Source organism: Lithobates pipiens, unplaced genomic scaffold, assembly GCF_037356315.1.
Source record: "Lithobates pipiens isolate NorthernLeopardFrog02 unplaced genomic scaffold, aLitPip1_a1.2 Scaffold_13, whole genome shotgun sequence".
Classification (NCBI taxonomy): Eukaryota; Metazoa; Chordata; class Amphibia; order Anura; family Ranidae; genus Lithobates; species Lithobates pipiens.
The window spans coordinates 167,980,530-167,999,551 of record NW_027507718.1 but is presented as its reverse complement, the minus strand read 5'-3'; the positions used below and the strand labels follow the sequence as shown (position 1 = coordinate 167,999,551).

The window sequence follows — 19,022 nt, the reverse complement described above, 5'->3', positions numbered from 1 at the left end:
ACGATCAAACAATCAGGTGGAAAAGTCTGGCAAACTCAATTCCGCCGGAAAGTACTTTTGCACTCCAATCTTCACGCCGGACTTGCATTTCGGCGGACAATCCGGCCGTGCGTATGCCAGTCCGCCGTACGTTTGAAATGAACGGACTTTTCCCGCCCGGAGAAAAGGCCGCTCATTTTGAGCCGTCTCCAGGTAGGTGGGGCCCGCGAAGGATGCGTCGCTGGCCCCGCCACCTGGTATGGACTTAAAGGGGAACCCCAACGCCAAAAAATCGGCCTCCACATCAGACCCTTGTCCGAGCACGCTACCCGGCCGGCCAGGAAAGGGGGGGGCGAGCGAGCGCCCCTCTCCTGGCCGTACCAGGCCGCGTCCCCTCAACATGGGGGGGTGCCTTGGGGAAGGGGGGGCCACGTGGCCCCCCACCCCAAAGCACCTTGTCCCCATGTTGATGAGGACAAGGGCCTCTTCCCGACAACCCTGGCCGTTGGTTGTCGGGGTCTGCGGGCGGGGGGCTTATCGGAATCCAAGAGCCTCCTTTAATAAAGGGGCCCCGGGATCCCGGCCCCCCACCCTATGTGAATGAGTATGGGGTACAATGTACCCCTACCCATTCACCTGTAAAAAAAAAAAAAAAAAGTACAAAAAAACACAACACACAAGGGTTAAAATAGTTTATTGCACAGCTCCGGGGGTCTTCCGTCTTCGGGGGGTCTTCTTGCCGGACTCCTCCGCTATCTTCTTCTAGCTCTTTTACTAGTGGTGGAGCCCGGCTTTCTTCCTCGCCGCCACCCTCTTCTTCCGACTTCGGGGGTCTTGTCCCCCTCTTCAGTTGTTCTTGCCGGGCCACCTTCGTGGGCCCCGCCTACCTGGAGACGCGCTCAAAATGAGTGGACTTTCCTCCGCGTGTGTGGGCGAGTCCGTTCATTTCAAAAGTACGGCGGATAGTCCGGCGGACTTAGTACGCCATATTAGTCCGCTGAAAAAGTGCCGTGTGTGGGAAAGTCCGCCGGATAGTCCGCTACGTGTGTATGCGGCATTAGTCTTACCATACCTGCAAAGCAAATACAATAAAACATAGTAAAAATAAAACATTTTTTAACGCAATCTGTGCCTAAAAAATATATGCTGAAGCATGGGGGCATCTGCCCCTAATGTTAGGAGCAAATTGCTCCTCCACCCCTGCCCCCATGCTTTGGCATATATGCTCCTTCTTTTTTTTTTTTTTTTTTTTAACTGTGGTGGTGAAATCATCTCCGACAGCGTTGGAGTCACGGCTTTATGTATCGTGGGAGAAAACGCTGTTGCTGTCAAGATAAATAAACCCATGCTGCAGCTGAATGGCGTACCTGCTAAGCAAATGATGGTTATTAATAAAACAAAGTAACATTACAGTATAACAGTAAAACTTGCCATACCTGCAAAGCAAATACAATAAAACATAGTAAAAATAAAACCCGAGAGAACGATAGATATAGAACAATGAGTGAACAGTAGCGAGCGAACATAAGAGAGAGAACTATAGAGAGAGAGAAGAAAAATACAACCACAACGATTTACTTTTATAAAAACTGTATAAAAAACTATAAAGTGAAAGTTAGATTGGGGTCTCTCAAAATGTGAGGGCCATCACATCTTTCGAGACCCCAAGACCCTGTGTATGTGTGCCTATGACTTTGTGGTGCTATACCCTATGCCAGTGATGGCGAACCTTGGCACCCCAGATGTTTTGGAACTACACTTCCCATGATGCTCCACTTCACTGCAGAGCACATGAGCATCATGGGAAATGTAGTTCCAAAACATCTGGGGTGCCAAGGTTTGCCATTACTGCCCTATGCTAATACTCAACTAGTGTGTGATAGCGTTCAAAACAGTCACCAATGCAAAGACCAGGTTGGTCAGGACAGGAGGGACAATAAAAGCGAGTGTCGCACCTAAATCCACGCTTTCTACGGACACAACCTCTTCTTTAGGGGTTTCTTTGGGCAGGGATACCAGAGAGGACATGCAGAAAATGCCTCTCAGGCAGCAGGCTTACTACATATGTATTGGGAAGTTGGGCACTGTCTGGAAACAGAAGGGCTTTGATCTCTTCCTGGAATTTAAGGAAGGATCCAGTTCATCCTGAAGCTTTGTATAGCACAAAAGCATTCAGAAAAGCCAATTGAAATAAGACGCTTTTTTGTACCAGAGTCTGCCCTTGCGGGCAATTGGGTACGGCGCCAACAACTGGTCATTGAGATCCACCCCTCCCATATTAAGGTTATATTCGTGGACACAGAGGAGTTTCTCCACAACACCAGTCGCTGTAGAAATTTGGACAGTCGTGTGTGTGAAGGGAGGCCAGAAAGAAAACATTCTTATAATCCCCCCACAGCGAGTAAGTTATTACATCTCTAGCAGGCTCTCTCCTCCAGCCTAAGACAGGAATCGTGACTGGTGTAAGCCCCAGCGATTAGATTGCACGGTGCCACATGTGCCAATTTGATGATCAGACAATCTTACCAGTGCTCCCTGTATAGTCAGGGCAGTTCTCCGGCTCTATGTAACTATCTCTTCCCTCGTAAACCATAAAACTATATGTATAGCCTTTGGCCCTGTCACAGAGCTTCTACATCTTGACCCCATACCTGGCACGCTTGCTGGGAAGATACTGTATGAATGACAAGTAGCCAGAAAACTTAAAGTGGTTGTAAACCCTTACAAACCACTTTGACCTACAGGTAAGCCTAGATTAAGGCTTACCTGTAGGTCCAAGAAATATACCTCCTAAACCTATACGTTTTAGGAGATATTTAAAAAAAGACAGCCACCACTGTCTATGGCGCATGCGCCATAGACAGCGGCACGCAGGTGCACTGGGCAGGCCACAGATCGCAGCGATATGCTGCTCGTGACGGCTCCCGTGCGCATGTGCGGGAGCGACGTCCTCACGGCTCCGGCGAATCACAGCGCCGGAGCAGCGAGACCCAGAGGTCACTCCGGGATACATGGCAACAAGAAGACGGAGGGGGCTTCGTTCTCAGGTAAGTTATTCATAATGAGCTAGTATGCTATGCATACTAGCTCATTATGCCTTTTCCTTGCAGGTTTCTTTTTTTTTTTTTTTCCAACTGCCTTTACTTCTTCTTTAATTAGGGTTTCATCAATGCAGACAACTTGATGTGGAATAAACAAGGCTTCAAAACGTTGGTTCAAGTGGTTTTACGAGGGGCTTTATTTTTGTAGAGCCGATCAAATTCAGGGTCACCCCAAGGATGACAGAGTTCATTATCGTTGAAATGCATGAAACGCAAGATTTGCTCGTATCGTGTCCTGGTCATGGAGGCAGAGAACATGGGTCAGTGGACCAATATGACCGAAACTCTCTTTAGTTATGCCCATGAGGAGGGACAGGCCCAGCAAGTTCTTAAATTCGGAGATCGTAAATTGGTTATCAATTTTGGGCAAGAGTCAGCTGGGGATTTGTGGTGATGAATTGACCAGCATATAAATTGCTTTGGTCCACAATAGATCTATAGAGATCTTTGGTGAAAAACAGTGAATAAAAATCAAGTGACATAAAATCAACTCTTTCCACCTGAATTCCGGGTTGGCCAGTGAATGGGGGAAGTACGGGTGCTGCAGAAGTGGTGGGTTTCCAATTAGGATTGGCGAATGCAGCAGGAAGGGCACTATGGGCTCGGTCTTTTTCTTGGTGGCAGGGGGACACTACTCGTGCATGCCACCTTGCCAGCTTGAACTGCACTTATAGGGCTCTCCACGTCACCAAGTGTTACTGCAGTGCTGGATGTATGACCAGGATGTACTAGGCCGCTGTTGCTTGCCAGTTCACCAGAAGGAATAGCGGCGCTAGTACTGGCTCTCTGCTCCACACGAGTGACCTGCGGTTCTTGCACCTCAACGACAGCAGAAGATTGGGGTCTGGTACACCTGACTTTGGCAGGGACCACAACATCGTCGTCAAAGCTATCTGTCGGGGTGCCGCTGCTGTCTACAGGTTCGTATTCTGAGCCTGAATCTGATAGATGAGTGACTTCCTCTTCACTATCTGTCATGCTCAGAAACATGTAGGCCTCTTCACTAGTGTACCTTCGATTTGACATTTTTGTCTTTAAATTTACTAGTAAACTTGTGAGATTCACAGGTAAAAAAAAAAGCTACTGACTGTTGGTGACCGATTCAAACACTATAAAAAAAAACTGTTAGCATTCACAGGGATCAGGCCTGACTCTGAGAACGCTGCAGTTGTGTGTTGTGTTTTGTAAGTGACAGTGATTGATTGATACTGCACTTGGGTGGGCTGGGCTGGGAAGAGGGGTAAATGCAGGTGCTAGCAGGTATCTGGGCTGATCCCGCTAACACTGTTTTTGGGAACCCTAAAATGTTGGGGACGCTAATATAGATCTGATCAGATATCGGTCCGTTCAGACACTATACTACTAAGGGACAGGTGGTGAAGGGGTTGACTGGGGGCGTGATCGGGGGGGTCAATTGTGTGCCTATGTGACCTGGTGTGTCAGTGTAGCGTTGGTGCAACTCACTGTTTGATGCTCTCTTCTCGAGCTGGAATGGAAAAGACCAATACGAGGAGAGATGACATCACTTCCCCCTGTCAGTGTTACACTTACATGACAGGGGAAGGATCTCATTCACCAGGTCCAGGCCAGATTTTATTGGCTTGGGCATTGATCGATTCCTGATTGAATCCGATCGTTGCGAGGGGGCACGTACTCGCACAAACCAGCCCCCCCCCCCCCCCCCGGTCCGATGTAACATGACGGCGGTTCGCCTGCCTGTGCCATCCTGCCTCAGTACAACAAATGGTCGGCAAGTGGTTAATGCCCTCCTTGCCCAGTCCGTGAGTTTTGGTGTGGCAGGTTTGCTGTTGTTTGTGCCATGTTCTTTCAATTTGGTTATGATTATGGTTTTATAACCTAACCCTGACCTGTACTTCTTAACAACATTGTCCCTTACTTGTTTGGAGAGTTCCTTGGTCTTCATGGCAGTGTTTGGTTAGTGGTGCCTCTTGCTTGGGTGTTGCAGCCTCTGGGGCCTTTCAAAAATGTGTGTGTATGTAATGACAGATCATGCAACACTTAGATTTCACACAGATGGCCTTCATTTCACTAATTCTGTGACTTTTTATGGGCTTAATAACATAGGGGGTGAATACATACGCACATGGCAATTATAATTTTTTTTTATTTCTGAAAAATTATTTTATGTATATATTTTTCTAATTTTACTTCACCAACTTTTAATATTCAATATTGTCTTCCCAGTTCTTCTCGCCAGGTCAGGACAGATAGGGTTGGCGGGGAGAAGCTGAGGAAGCCGTGGAGGGGTTAATGTGGTGGGCGGGGCCGTCACCATGGAGGGGTGAGTGCGGTGGGGGGCTGTCACCATGGGGGTGGGGGCCACCATGGAGGGGTGAGTGTGAATGGACCTGGGGAGTCTTACTATGTGTTAAAAAAAAAACTATATTACTTTTTAATTATTTTTTTTTTTTGGTGAGATGGCACCAAACAGACCCCTGTATCTCTATTTCTGAGACAGAGGAAGGGACTTTCCTTTTTCAGTAGCTCTTTACTTGATTGAATGAGGAATCTGTATAGAGATTCCATTCATTCAAAAAATCAGTTTGACACATTGTAACACTCGCGGTTACAATGATCAGACAGAGCGATCGCTGCCTATATTCACTGTACTGCAGGGTGGAGCTTAGTTAACACATGGTTACTAAAGCCCCCGCCAAGCTCTCCAAGCTGACAGATCAGAGATCTGTGCAGGAAGAAGCTGCAGAGGGAGGGAAGGAGAGATGCCACTCAGCGCGGTAATGGATCGGGGGTGCGGAGGCAGTTGGGGGTGATCTGACTGTGGGGGGGGTTCCATCTGGATCCCCCCCCAAGCATCACCTGAAGCTGGTGGGAGTGGCAGAGGAGGGATGCCGGCTAATGGTGGGTGCGGGGATTTGGTTTGGGGGGGTCGGATCGGGTGGAGGGGGGGTTCAGTGCTGGGGGGGGGAAGGAGGGTAAAGGGGAGAGGAGAGTGGGGGGGGAGTTTAAGATGAAAGGGAGTGGCAGGAGGTGGAGTGGCAGGGGACAGGGAAGCAGCGTAATCCACTGATCAGAGTTATAGAATTGTTCTGTTCTGAACAATTTTGATATAAGCTTATGGTCATTGAAGTGACCATAAGAGAGGGCCGTACTGACTTGGCCACCTGCAGGCACTTTCATAGGTCTGTACAGCCTTGACAGTGAAAGAGTTAATGACTAGATTGGCGTAGGGCCAATGTGGCGCACATATTTAAAAAGGGGATCAAAGTCTTTACCAAGTAACTCTAGACCTGTTAGGTTAACTTCTATAATCTGGAATATACTGTAGAATTTAATAAAAGACCACATAGATGAGTTCTTGCTGGAAAAAAATATTTTAAGCAACAGACAGCATGGATTCATGAAAGACAGAAGTTATCAAACAAACCTGATTTCTTTTTATGACATGGTAAGAAAAAACCTTGGACAGAGGGGTGTCTGTGGACGTGGTATACTTCGATTTTGCAAAAGTGTTTGATGCAGTTCCCCACACACGGCTCATGTGTAAGGTAAAGTCTACAAGCTTGGAAAAATCAGTATGTAAATGTTTACAAAACTGGCTAAAAGACAGAATTCAGAGAGTAGTGGTTAATGATTCATTCTCTGGTCTAAGGTTATCAGTGGTGTACCCCAAGGTTCAGTGCTGGGACCCTTACTTTTTAATATCTTTACAAATGATATAGGGTCTGGGATTAAAAGTACCATTTCAGTCTTTATAGATGACACCAAGCTATGCAGTGGAATAACGTTCTTACAGGATGTCTCCACCTTACAAGCTGACCTCAGTGCTCTGTGTAATTGGGTAACTATGTAGCGGATGAGGTTTAATGTTGAAAAATTTAAAATGTATGCACTTGGGGTATAAGAATATGCATGCATGCATGCATCATACATACTAGGGGGAGTACAACTGGGGGAATCAATGGTAGAGAAGGATCTGGGTGTTTTGATAGAGGACAAGCTTAAAGGATATCTAAAGCTTTGGTTAAAAAAAAAAAAAAACATACATGTCATACTTACCTCCTCTGTGCAGTTGGTTTTGCACAAAATGGCCCTGATCCTCATCTTCTGGGGTTCCTCAGCGGCGCTCCTGGCCCTGCCTCTTCTCTAGTGCCCCGTCGGGGAGCCGCTCTCCCTCAGGGCAGGCGTGCACTCCTGTCTACTGCTGCTGCATCTATTGACACAGACAGCAGAACCTGGCCCTAGCTCCCGTGTCATTGGATTTGATTGACAGTAGTGGGAGCCAAAGGCTGCGCTGCTATCAATCTAGCCAATCAGGACCTGAGACACCGGCTGGAGCTGGTGTGCTCATCCCCGTCTGAGGGGGCTGTTGCATTACAGGAGGTTTCTCACCTTAATGTATAGAATGCTTTAAGGTGAAAAACCTTGAAGGTTTACAACCCCTTTAATAATAGCTTGCAATGCCTAGCTGCGCTTTCCAAAGCAAGCAAAATCCTTTCTTGTATTAAGATATAAACTCCAGAGAGATAATTTTGCACCTGCACAAATAATTAGTAGGACCTCGTCTGGAATATACAGTTCAGTTTTGGGCACCAGTTCATAAAAAGGATATTTGGAAACTGGAAAAAGTGCAGAGAAGGGCAACAAAACTGATAAGAAGCATGGAGGAACGCATCTAAAAGAAAAGATTAGAGGAACTTAATTTATTCTATCTTGAGCAGGGGAGATTAGAGGGGTTGTAAACCTTCAGGGTTTTTCTACATTAAGGTGAAAAACCTCCTTTAGTAAAGCAGCCCCCCTTTTACTTACCTGAACCCTATCTTTGCATCGCCGAGGATGAGCACACCCGCTCCAACTGGTGTCTCTGGTCCTTTTTAGGCTCAGCCATTGGCTCCTGCTGCTGTCAATCAAAACCAATGACAATGGACGCAGCAGCTGGACTCGAGTGTGCCCGTATCTCCAGGGAAGCGCTTCCCAGGTGGGGGCACTCTATGCGAGGAAGAGTCAGGAGCGCTGCGGGAGGGACCCCAGAAGTGGAGGATCGGGGCCACTCTGTGCAAAACGTTTGCACAGAGGAGGCGAGTATAACACGTTTGTTTCTTTCTAACTGAATCGTTAGAATAACTTTAAGGGGGATATGATCAAAATAAATATATAAGTTGTCCATATAGTGAACTTGGTGTTATTCACTTTAACCACTTCAGCCCCAGAAGGATTTGCCCCCTTAATGACCAGAACACTTTTTGCAATTTGGCACTGCGCTTTTTTAACTGGTAATTGTACGGTCATGTAATGCTGTACCCACATGAAATTTGTGTCCTTTTTCCCCACAAATAGAGCTTTCTTTTGGTGGTATTTGATCACCTCTGGTATTTTTATTGTTTGCGATTATAAATGAAAATAGACCAAAAATTTTTTATAAAAAAATTATATTCTACTTTTTGTTATAAAACAAAAAATCCTATCAACTCAATTTTAGTCATACTTTTAGGCCAAAATGTATTCAGCCATATGTCTTGAGTAAAAAAAAAAAATCGATAAGCGGATATTTATTTCTTTTGCGCAAAAGTTACAAACTATGGTACATTCAGTTTGACTGCCTATCTCTTTCTTGAGATGCTAAAATGGCAGGGCAGTACAAACCCCCCCCCCCCCATTACCCCATTTTGGAAGTTCGACACCCCAAGGAAATTGCTGAGACACATGTTGAGCCCATTGAATATTTTATTTTTTTGTCACAAGTAATGGAAAAATAAAAAATAAAGTGACTGAAATGATAAATTGCTCACACATGCCATGGGTATATGTAGAATTACAATCCAAAATACATTCTGCTGCTTCTGAGTATGGTGATACCACATTTGTGAGACTTTTTGGGAGTCTAGCCACGTACAGGTCCCCAAAACACAATCACCGCTTCAGGATTTACAAGGGCGTAAGTGTTCGATTTTTCTCCTCATTACCTATCACCATTTTGGAGGCCATAAAGTAGACACCCCAAGCTGTTTGCTGAGGAGACATGTTGAGTATTTTTCAGATCTCGCTTTTTGTCACAAAGTTTTGAAAATTTTAAGAAAGAAAAATATTTCCCTTTTTCTTTTTTCTTCATTTTCCAAAACAAATGAGAGCTGCAAAATACTCACCATGCCTATTAGCAAATACCTTGGGGTGTCTACTTTCCGAAATGGGGTCATTTGAGAGGGGGGGGGGGGGTCTTGTGCTATCTTGACATTTCAGGGCCTCCAAATCACCATTTTACTCCCTTAGAAAGCCTGAAGGCCGGTGATTGGTTTTCGGGGTCCTGTACACAGCTAGGCTCCCAAAAAGTCTCTCGTGTGGTATCCTCATACTTGGGAGAAGAATGTATTTTGGGGTATAATTTCACATATACCCATGCCATGTGTGAGCAATATATCATTCAGTGACAACTTTGTATAAAAAAACAAAACAAAAAAAAACGTTTCCGAAACCTGTGGCAAAATATTAAATATTGCGTGGACTCAATATGCCTCTCAGAAAATGTCTTGGAGTGTCTTCTTTCCAAAAGGGGGTCATTTGGGGATGTTTGAACTGTCCTGGCATTTTATGCCCAACATTAGCAGCTTATGCCACACATCGCACACTCTTCTAACCACTTGAACCACCAAGTCCTTTTTGTTTACATGAAAAAATATATTTTTTTTTGCTAGGAAATTTTTAAAGCAGAGGCCCTACAGATTAAAATGGTGGGCAATTATTTTTTTTCTCACAAAGTATTTGCGCAGTCATTTTTCAAACGCAATTTTTTGGGGCAAAAAACACTTTTTGGAATTTTAATGCACAAAAACACACTATATTGCCCAAATGTTTGATGAAATATAAAAGATGATCTTATGCCGAATACATGGATACCAAACATGACATGCTTTAAAATTGTGCACACACATGCAGCGGTGACAAACTATATACATTTTTAAAAGCCTTTCCAGGTTACGACTTTAGATTTACTGCTAGAATTGCTGCCCTCGATCTGGCATTTGTGTGGATTCCTCACATGCATATGATGCATTTGCTGTTTTACATACAACACTAGACTGACACTTGCGTTCACCTTTGTGGACGGGGAGACAGGGGTGCTTTAATTTTTTTTATTTTTTTTTATTCATTTTGCTTTTAATTTTATTTTTACACTGTCCCTTTTATTTTTGATCATTTTTATTATAGGGAATGTAAATATCCCCTATTATAGCAATATGTAGTGACAGGTACTTTTTTTTTTTTTTTCTTAAATGTGGGGTCTATTCGACTCTAGATCTCTTCTCAACCCTTAAAGGATCTAACCACACCAAGATCGGTGTGATGAGATGCTTTCCCAATGGTGCTATTTATATCTGGCAAAACCAAAGTCATGAAATGCTCGTAGCTTCTGATTTCTTAAGCCATAGGGATGTTTGGAGCCATTCTAGTCTCCGATCAGCTCTATGGGCAGCTGGCGGAACCACTGGCTGCATTCTCGGGATCCCCGGTGGGACAGGAGAGCCAGAGAAAACAATGGAAGACAGCAGGAGAGGGGGGAAGTTCCCTCCCACTGCTTGTAAAAGCAGTCTAGCGGCCAATTAGCCACTAGGACTGCTTTTACATGAAAGCCAATTGCCGGCTGAAAAAAACAATACCAAGATGATACCTTAACCGCTTCAGCCCCGGAAGATCAAAATCAATTTCTAACCATGCGCTCCGTTCGCATGACGTCATTCTGGTCGGTCATGTCCACTCTGAGGGGAGGAGAATTTCTAGCATCAATAGACATCAAAGATGCATATCTGCATGTGTCAATTTGCCCCTCATCAGAAATCTCTGCGATTCAAGGTGGAACAACGCCATTTTCAGTTCGTGGCCATGCCCTTCAGATTAGCCAGTCCAAGAAAAGGTTGTTTTTGCCTCAGACGAAGGTCAGGGCTATAAGAGATCTGGTCCGTGTGGTCAAGGGAAAGAAGGATTCCTCCATTCACCTTTGCATGTGGTTGCTAGGGAAAATTGTGGCTTCCTTCAAAGCTATTCCCTATGCCCAGTTTCATTCAAGACTGTTGCAAAACAGTATTCTATCTGCTTGGAACAAGAGGATCCAAGCCTTAGACTACCCAGTGTATCTTTCCTCAAAGGTGTGCCAGAGTCTCAGTTGGTGGTTTATAGGCAGAAATTTGCAGAAAGGGAAATCCTTCATGCCGGTAGCCTGGAAGGTAGTAACGACGGATGCCAGCCTCTTGGACTGGGGAGCAGTTCTGGAGAAGGCCAGAGACCAAAAAAGCCTTGCCCATCAACATTCTAGAGATTCGGGCAGCTCATCTGGCTCTAATATCCTGGACTTTCAGGTTGCAGGGTTGTCCTGTCAGAATACAATCGGATAATGCTACGGCTGTGGCTTAAACCAACCACCAAGGGGGTACCAGGGGTCAGGCGGCCCAGAGGGAGGTGGACCATATTCTGACATGGTTAGGGAAGCATGTGCCTTTTCTGTCAGCAGTCTTCATTCCGGGAGTGGAGAATTGGCAGGCGGACTTCTTGAGCCACCAACAACTGTCCCTGGGGGTATCCCGAGGTTTTTTCAGCCATATGCCAAAAGTGGGGTACCCCGGACATAAATCTGTTGGTGTCCAGGTTCAGAAAATGTTGGACAGCATTGTGTCAGACAAGGGATCTGCTTGCATTTGGGACAGATGCGCTAGTGACTCCTTGGGATCAGTTTTCACTGATTTATGCATCCCCCCCCCCCAGTTCAGCTGCTACCGTGGCTTCTATGCACGATCAAGGAGGAAGCTGGTGATACTGGTAGCCCTGGCATGGCCCATATGATCCTGGTATGCAGACAAGGTTGGCAGTAGGGAGACCGTCCCATCCATCCCATCCAGACTTGCTTACACAAGGACCGGTGTTCCATCCTGCCTTACAGTCGCTAGGTTTAACGATTTGGCTATTGAAGCCCACATTTTTAAAGGATCGGGGGCTTTCAGATTCAGTGGTGACTACCCTGATTAATGCATGGAAGCCGGCTTCTAGGGCCATTTATTATAGGATCTGGAGGTCCTATATTTCCTGTGTGAAGCCAAATGATGGCATCCTCGAAAGTATGTCATAGGAAGAATTCTTGCCTTCCTGCAATTCGGAGTAGAAATTAGGCTAGCCTTTAATGCCATCAAGGGTCAGATCTCTGCCTTGTCAGTATTTTTTCAAAGACCGATTGCTTCGTATTCTTTGATATGGGCCTTTATACAACGGCTAACTCGTATAACTCCTCCGACAGTCAGGCCTCCATTGTGCCCATGGGATTTGAATCGACTTTAATCGGTCTTGCAAAGACAACCCTTTGAGCCTTTGCGCCTTATTCCCTTGATCCTTTTGACAAAGTGTTTTTTTTTTTTTTTTTTTGCAGTAACCTCGGCAAGGATAGTGTCAGAATTGGCAGCTTTTTCCTGTAAAGAGCCATACTTATTCATAAAGACAAGGTGGTGTTGCGTCCTCACCCAACCTTTCTGCCTAAGGTAATGTCCAGTTTTCACTTGAACCAAGCTGTCTCCCTGCCTTACTCTTTTTTTTTTTTCCCCAGAAGTTCGTTCTGCGGAAGAAAAAATGTTGTTGCATTTTCTCGATGTGGCAAGAGCTGCCAGGATCTATCTGAAGGTGACAGCTGAGATGCAGAAGACTGATGCTTTGCCTATGCTGCCAGAGGGGCCCAGAAAAGGGCAGGCAGCATCAAAATCGACTATTTCACAGTGAATTAGTCGGGTTATAATTCAGGCTTATATATTATCAAATTGGAATGCACTCAAGAAGAAGAGTGAGTGCTTCATGTGCAGTGCGTCACCAGCCCTCTATGGCTCAGATTTGCAAGGCTGCAACTTGGTCTTCAGTTCATACATTTACTAAATTTTACCAGATGGATGTAAGGGGGCAGGAGGATGCCGCTTTGGGGCACAGTGTATTGCAGACAGCAGTATAGGTCCTCACTTCTGATGGTAGACTGCTTTTGATGTGTTTCTCTCCCCTCAGGGGCATTGCTTTGGGACATCCCACATAGTAATTACTATAGCTCAGGTATATGCAATTACTGGACCTCCAGCTGTTGCAAAACTACAAGTCCCATGAGGCATAGCAAGACTCTGACAGCCACAAGCATGACACCCAGAGGCAGAGGCATGATGGGATTTGTAGTTTTGCAACAGCTGGAGGTCCGCTAATTGCGTATCCCTGCTATAGCTGCTCTGTGTCCCCTGATGTACAATAAAGAAAATATAATTTTTAATATAGCTAACCTGTAAAATCCTTGGTGGGATATACATTGCTTTGCTATAAAACCGAGGTACTTCCTGTATGGGAGGGGGTTATATAGAGGGAGATTTCCTATGTTTTGGGTGTGCCAGTGTCCATTCACCTAAAGGTGGTGTATAACCCACATAGTAATTACTATGGCTGCTTTGTGTCCCGTGATGTACTCCAAGAAAAGGACTTTATTAAAAATCTTATTGTTTGTGGTCATTGTCCTGCTGCAGAATTCATTTGTGACTAATCAGTTTCTTCCTTTATGGTATTGCATGGAGTCTAAGTATCTGCTTATACTTTTCAGCACTGAGGAAACCATTAATTCTGACCAAATCCCCAACACTATGTGTAGAAATTTAGACATTGACCTGCAAGGAACCTCCACCATGCTTCACTCTTGCCTGCAGACACTGCTCCCCCTATCTTTAGACAAACTGTCTTCTGTTGCAGCCAAATACTTTAAATAAGATGGAAAGGCAATATCAACACAACTTATTTATCTGTATTACTAAAATTGTTCTTTCATCCTTTGTATGTATGTAACGTGTATGTAACCTTAACAATTAGCATTCTAAATACCTTTTTTTGGGGGGGGGCAGTTTTCAGCAATATAGTTGTGTTGGAGGTGACATCAGTGCCTCTTACGCCCCTTTTCCTAACTGAGCAGTGCTTGAGCTCAGTCCTACTAGAAAACTATGCTGATGCAGAGAAAACGACATGGCACATCTTCCGGGTCCCGACAACACTTGATGGAGATGCTATTTGCTGAAAAACAGCCTTACACCATGATGTTCCCACTTTCAAACTTAACTGTTGGAATGGTGTTTTTGGCATGATGTGCAATGCCATTTGGCCTCCAAACATGGTGTGTATTATGGCTTCCAAAGAGTTCAATTTTGGTCTCATCTGACCTGACTATATTCTCCTAGTCACAGGTTTGTCTAAATGTTGTATAGCAAACTGTAAACAAGCTTCAACTTGCTTTTTCTTTAGCAGTGAAGTCTTGCGTGGTGAGTGTGCATACAGGCCATGGCGGTTGAGTGCATTACTTATTGGCTTCTTTGAAACGGTTGTACCTGCTAATTCTGAAGCTCTTGTGAGGAGCACCTGGTCGTGGCTGGTTTATGATGAAAAGTTCCACTTCCAGATTATGGCCCCCAACGGTGCTCACTGAAACATTTGAGAAGTTTAGAAATCCTTCTCTAACTAATGTCATCAGTATGTTTTGCAAAAACACGGTTGCAAAGGTCTTGAGAGAGCTCTTTGTTTTTACCCATCATGAGATGTTTCTTGTGTGACACTGGTAATGAGACACCTTTTTATAGACCATCCACTGAAACTAAATCCGCTGATATTTGCAATGACAAGGGGCAGGATTGCTCTCTAATTACTGATTACAGCTGGTATCTTGGGTTTCTTTGCCTTTTTGCACCTCCCCTTTTTTTTTTTGTGTTTTCAATACTTTTTTCCTGTGTCATTCCATTTTGTTACATAACAATTTCTGAACATATTTTTATTTTTATTTTTTATGTATGGGTTGCATGGGTTATTACCGAGAAATATATTTACCTAGAAAAATGGTGACGTGTTCAATAATTTTACCTGCTGTATATATAATTATAGTCTTATTAGAATCACTGCAATGTACAGCTGGGAAGATCTCTCCTCTCTCTCCTGGTTTAGCTTTGCTGTTTGTGTAACATGACAGTGTTTCTTTAATTATATTATTATGAAACATAAACACAGTGGTTCATAGCTATCAGTACACAGTATGTGTGATAGTGAATGGAGTTGAACTACAATTTGTATTTATTGCTTTCCTTACATATTTAGAAATATACAGTGTTTTATGTATACATTGATCCTTTAACTGCAAAGGAAGTGTGCTATATATCATGGCAATAAAATGGTTAAAACAAGATCATGCTTGCAGTAGCCATCAACTTTTGTTAAAATTAGTCTGTTGGCTCTGCTGTATAACATAAAAAGCCATCAAATTTTTTTTTTTAGAGAGGTCACAAGTGCCACCACCAGCGTGATTCCCTGGTTTTCTTGCTTTTTCTGGAAGCCTGGGATCACTGAAAATTCTTCTCAGGAGGGAGAGCAGAGGGAAATTGAGGAACTCCAATTCCCCATCTCCCCTGTGAGCAAGCAACCTAGAAGTTCTCATATGAGTAGTATGGTCCAGTATTTTGGAAAGTGCTATGACTGTGTTAATTTGGCATGTGACATGGATGCCTTTATTATGCTTAAACCACTGTAGATCTGACGTTTTAGCTACATCCCAGTCCCCCCCATCATTGCCCTCACATGAGGTTTAACTGTTGGCTTGGTAACCATTGAATAGAAGGCTTGGATAATACCTGCAGTATATAGCTTCTTCATTTAACTTGAGCTTTACTGCAATTGAGGCAATTCGAGCCCAAGGAGGCCTCAGTTGCTTTGATTAAATTTGCCTCGCTGCCTAATTGTGTTTGTAATTGGCCACATAGACCTATCACTCTGTACTGCTTTATGTGACTACTATGGTTTTTTAGTAATGCGTGCCATACATGGCTGCTTTACTTGTTTGCATTTGACCTGAAGCTCCTTTTCATCCCTGTATGACTCACTTTGCAAACTTAACAGGGTCCATATAGGTCATAGGATATATTTTGTATTTAAACTTAAAAGTTAATCCTTACAGTGGGTTCCCCTCTGCGGTATAAGGGTTAATTGTTCATTTTGTCTAGAAGTAGAATAATCAAAAATTCTTACCTCCCTCGGCCCGGAATTGTTTCTCCCCTCCACATTCTTTAAAGCCACTTCTTTTCCACCTTGACTGGTCAAACCCCTCTAAATTAATCACGTACAGTGCAAGACCATTGGTCCTTCATTGTATGCAAAGACATTGAGGGCTCCGCCTACACATCTCTGTAGAAATGTAGGTAAGGGCATTGGGTGTCAGGGAAACCAGGAATAAGGCAAGTACCATATTTCTAAATATTCCTTTATCCCTAGACAAAACAAGCAATTTGTTTCCCCTGGAGTACTGCTTTTAAAAAATTGTTTTCAGAAGTTTCTCTTTACATAATTATCTGATTTCATATTTCTCTACAGTGTTACACCACTAAAGGATTGGAGCTAACACGTGTTACTGTCATAAACTCGCAACTGAAGGTGGTGTATGACACGTTTGTACAACCAGACAACAAAATAGTGGACTATAACACCAGGTGAAACCGCTTATAGTTTTTCATTGCATAAACTTTCTATTTTGATTAAGCATATGTGAACAAAAATGAGTGTGAGCAAAGAGTTGCTGTTACAGTAGAAGTAGAGCACATTGGTTTACTCACAAGGTACAACTGCAGCAGAGAACAAAGGCACTTTTGTAGAAGTGAGGAAGCAAACATTAATTAGTAGGACAATGTTTTGAAGAGGAACAGCTTATCTCCTCTTCCCCAGAGCAGTGCGGCACTACAGCTGAATACAATGTATAAAAATATACAAACCACCACAATCAAGACCCACCACTTGAATAACATACACAACCGTTTCAATATGCCCTCATAACAATGGAAAGCTTAAATTAAGTTTACTGTTCACTTCTGTATAATGTGTTTAATTGAGGAGCCTTGTTTTTCATTGTTTTCTAAAAAAAAAAAAAAAAAAAAAAATGTTCTGCAAGTGCCTCTTTTCTCTGCTGTTTGAGTATGTTTGTGTATGTGTATTTTCAAGAAAACACACTTACTCTTCAGCGCAATACACTAAAACACACTGCTGCTACATTACCAAAAGAACAGGGTGAATAACTGACTGCTCTTTGTGTTGTATTGCCAGCTCATTAAATGGAATGGGCTTCTTTAGTGCAATGCATGTTAACGTGATATGCTTGTTAACTGCAACAGATTATATATATATATATATATATATGTATATATAATGTGTGTGTGTGTGTATATATATATATATATATATATATGTATATATAATGTGTGTGTGTGTATATATATATATATATATATATATATATATATATATATATATGTATGTATATATATAAGTACACACTGCCTTTAGAAATTATTCACCCTGTTGGAATTTTTCTGTTGTCTTAAAACATTGAATTTGTGTATTACCATTTTATGTACATTCATGTACAGAAATACTTTGTCAAAGTGAAAACACATACCTGCAAAGTCATGTCAATTTAAATACAATGAAAAACAAAAGCAATATACTTGGTTTAATACGACACGCTTACAGTGCTTTGAAAAAGTATTCATACCCCTTGAATTGTTCCACATTTTGTCATGGTACAACCAAAAACGTAAATGTATTTTAGGGTATGTTCGCATTGGATGCGGGTTTGAAATTGTGCGAGTTTAGCTTCACTTGCACGATTTAAAACCTGCATTTCATTGCAAGTTCGGAGGCAATTTGAAAGACATCTGTGTAGGTTCAGGCCCCCGAAAAGTAGTGCAGGAACTACGTTTGGGAATCGGTGTGGGGCCGCAAAGTCAACATTGCACCAGTTCGGACATTCCCGGCAATAGGCTGTGATTTGGAGTGCAATTTAACATGTCAAATCTACCCGATGTGAATGGGGGCTTATTGGGATTTTTTGTGATGGAGACACAAAGTTGCACATCAAACTATTATGCTACAATCCCCACTTTCATTCAACCACAGATAATGAACAGTTCATTAAAAAGTTCATTAGTGAGCTAAGGTAACACTGCCAAACACACAAAGTACATATAAAAAGGTTGAAAGGCGATTCCTTACTGAATAGACTGTGTTTTATCTCGGTTTAAACTTTATCAATAAATGAGAGTTTCAACGGGATTACGCTATGTTACTTCTTTTTATTTTTTGATTACGAGTCTAATGCACATTTAGGTCGCTGGGTTTTATGAGAAGGTTCATCCGTACCTCTGATAGGCGCTTAAACCAGCTGAGTCTGGTACTTGCCAGAATCAGCTGGTTTAAGTGCCTATCAGAGGTACGGATGAACCTTCTCATAAAAACCCAGTATCCTAAATGTGCATTAGACTCGTCATGATAAAAGGTTGAAAGGCGATTCACACGTGGAAAAACCTCTTCCACCACACCTCTTGTGCTGATCCCTGCATGTAATACACTTGTATTACATGAAGGGATCTGCACAGGAGGTGTGGCGGAGGAGTTTTTTCCACGTGTGAATCGCCTTTTCAACCTTTTTATATGGACTTTGTGTGTTTGGCAAAGTTACCTTAGCTCACTAATGAACTTTTTAATGAACTGCTAATTATCTGTGGTTGAATGAAAGTGGGGATTGTAGCACAATATTTTGTTTTCAAATTGTACATTGATTATGGTGTAAATTATCAATATTTTAAGGGTGGGTTGAAAAAGCACTGCTAATGTCTTATGGATTTTTTCCCTGTGACATATTGTGTGAGTATTTGAAGTTTGTGATAGTAGCTGCTGCTGATATTTGTTATATATAAATAATTGTGTCCGAGGGCGCTGAGGGAGTGGTTGTTTGGACATAGTCTGACTATTGCTCTTTGATTAGGGACAAAGTTGCACATAATTGTGAAGTGGAAGGAAAATGAAAAATGGTTTTAAATATTTTTTTTACAAATCTCTATCTGAAAAGTGTGGCGTGAATTTGTATTCAGCCCCCTTTACTCCGATACCCCT

The 19,022-nt window shown here is 43.1% G+C and overlaps 1 protein-coding gene across 2 annotated transcripts in view; it reads left to right on the top strand.

The window, feature by feature from the left end:
* Positions 1-19,022, top strand: part of REXO1 (RNA exonuclease 1 homolog) — a 285,055-nt gene that overhangs the window by 215,166 nt on the left and 50,867 nt on the right. For both annotated transcript variants that reach the window (XM_077475823.1, XM_077475822.1), the window contains exon 13: positions 16,452-16,567. In XM_077475823.1, the coding sequence (XP_077331949.1) occupies positions 16,452-16,567 (116 nt within the window). The remainder of the gene's footprint in view (positions 1-16,451; positions 16,568-19,022) is intronic.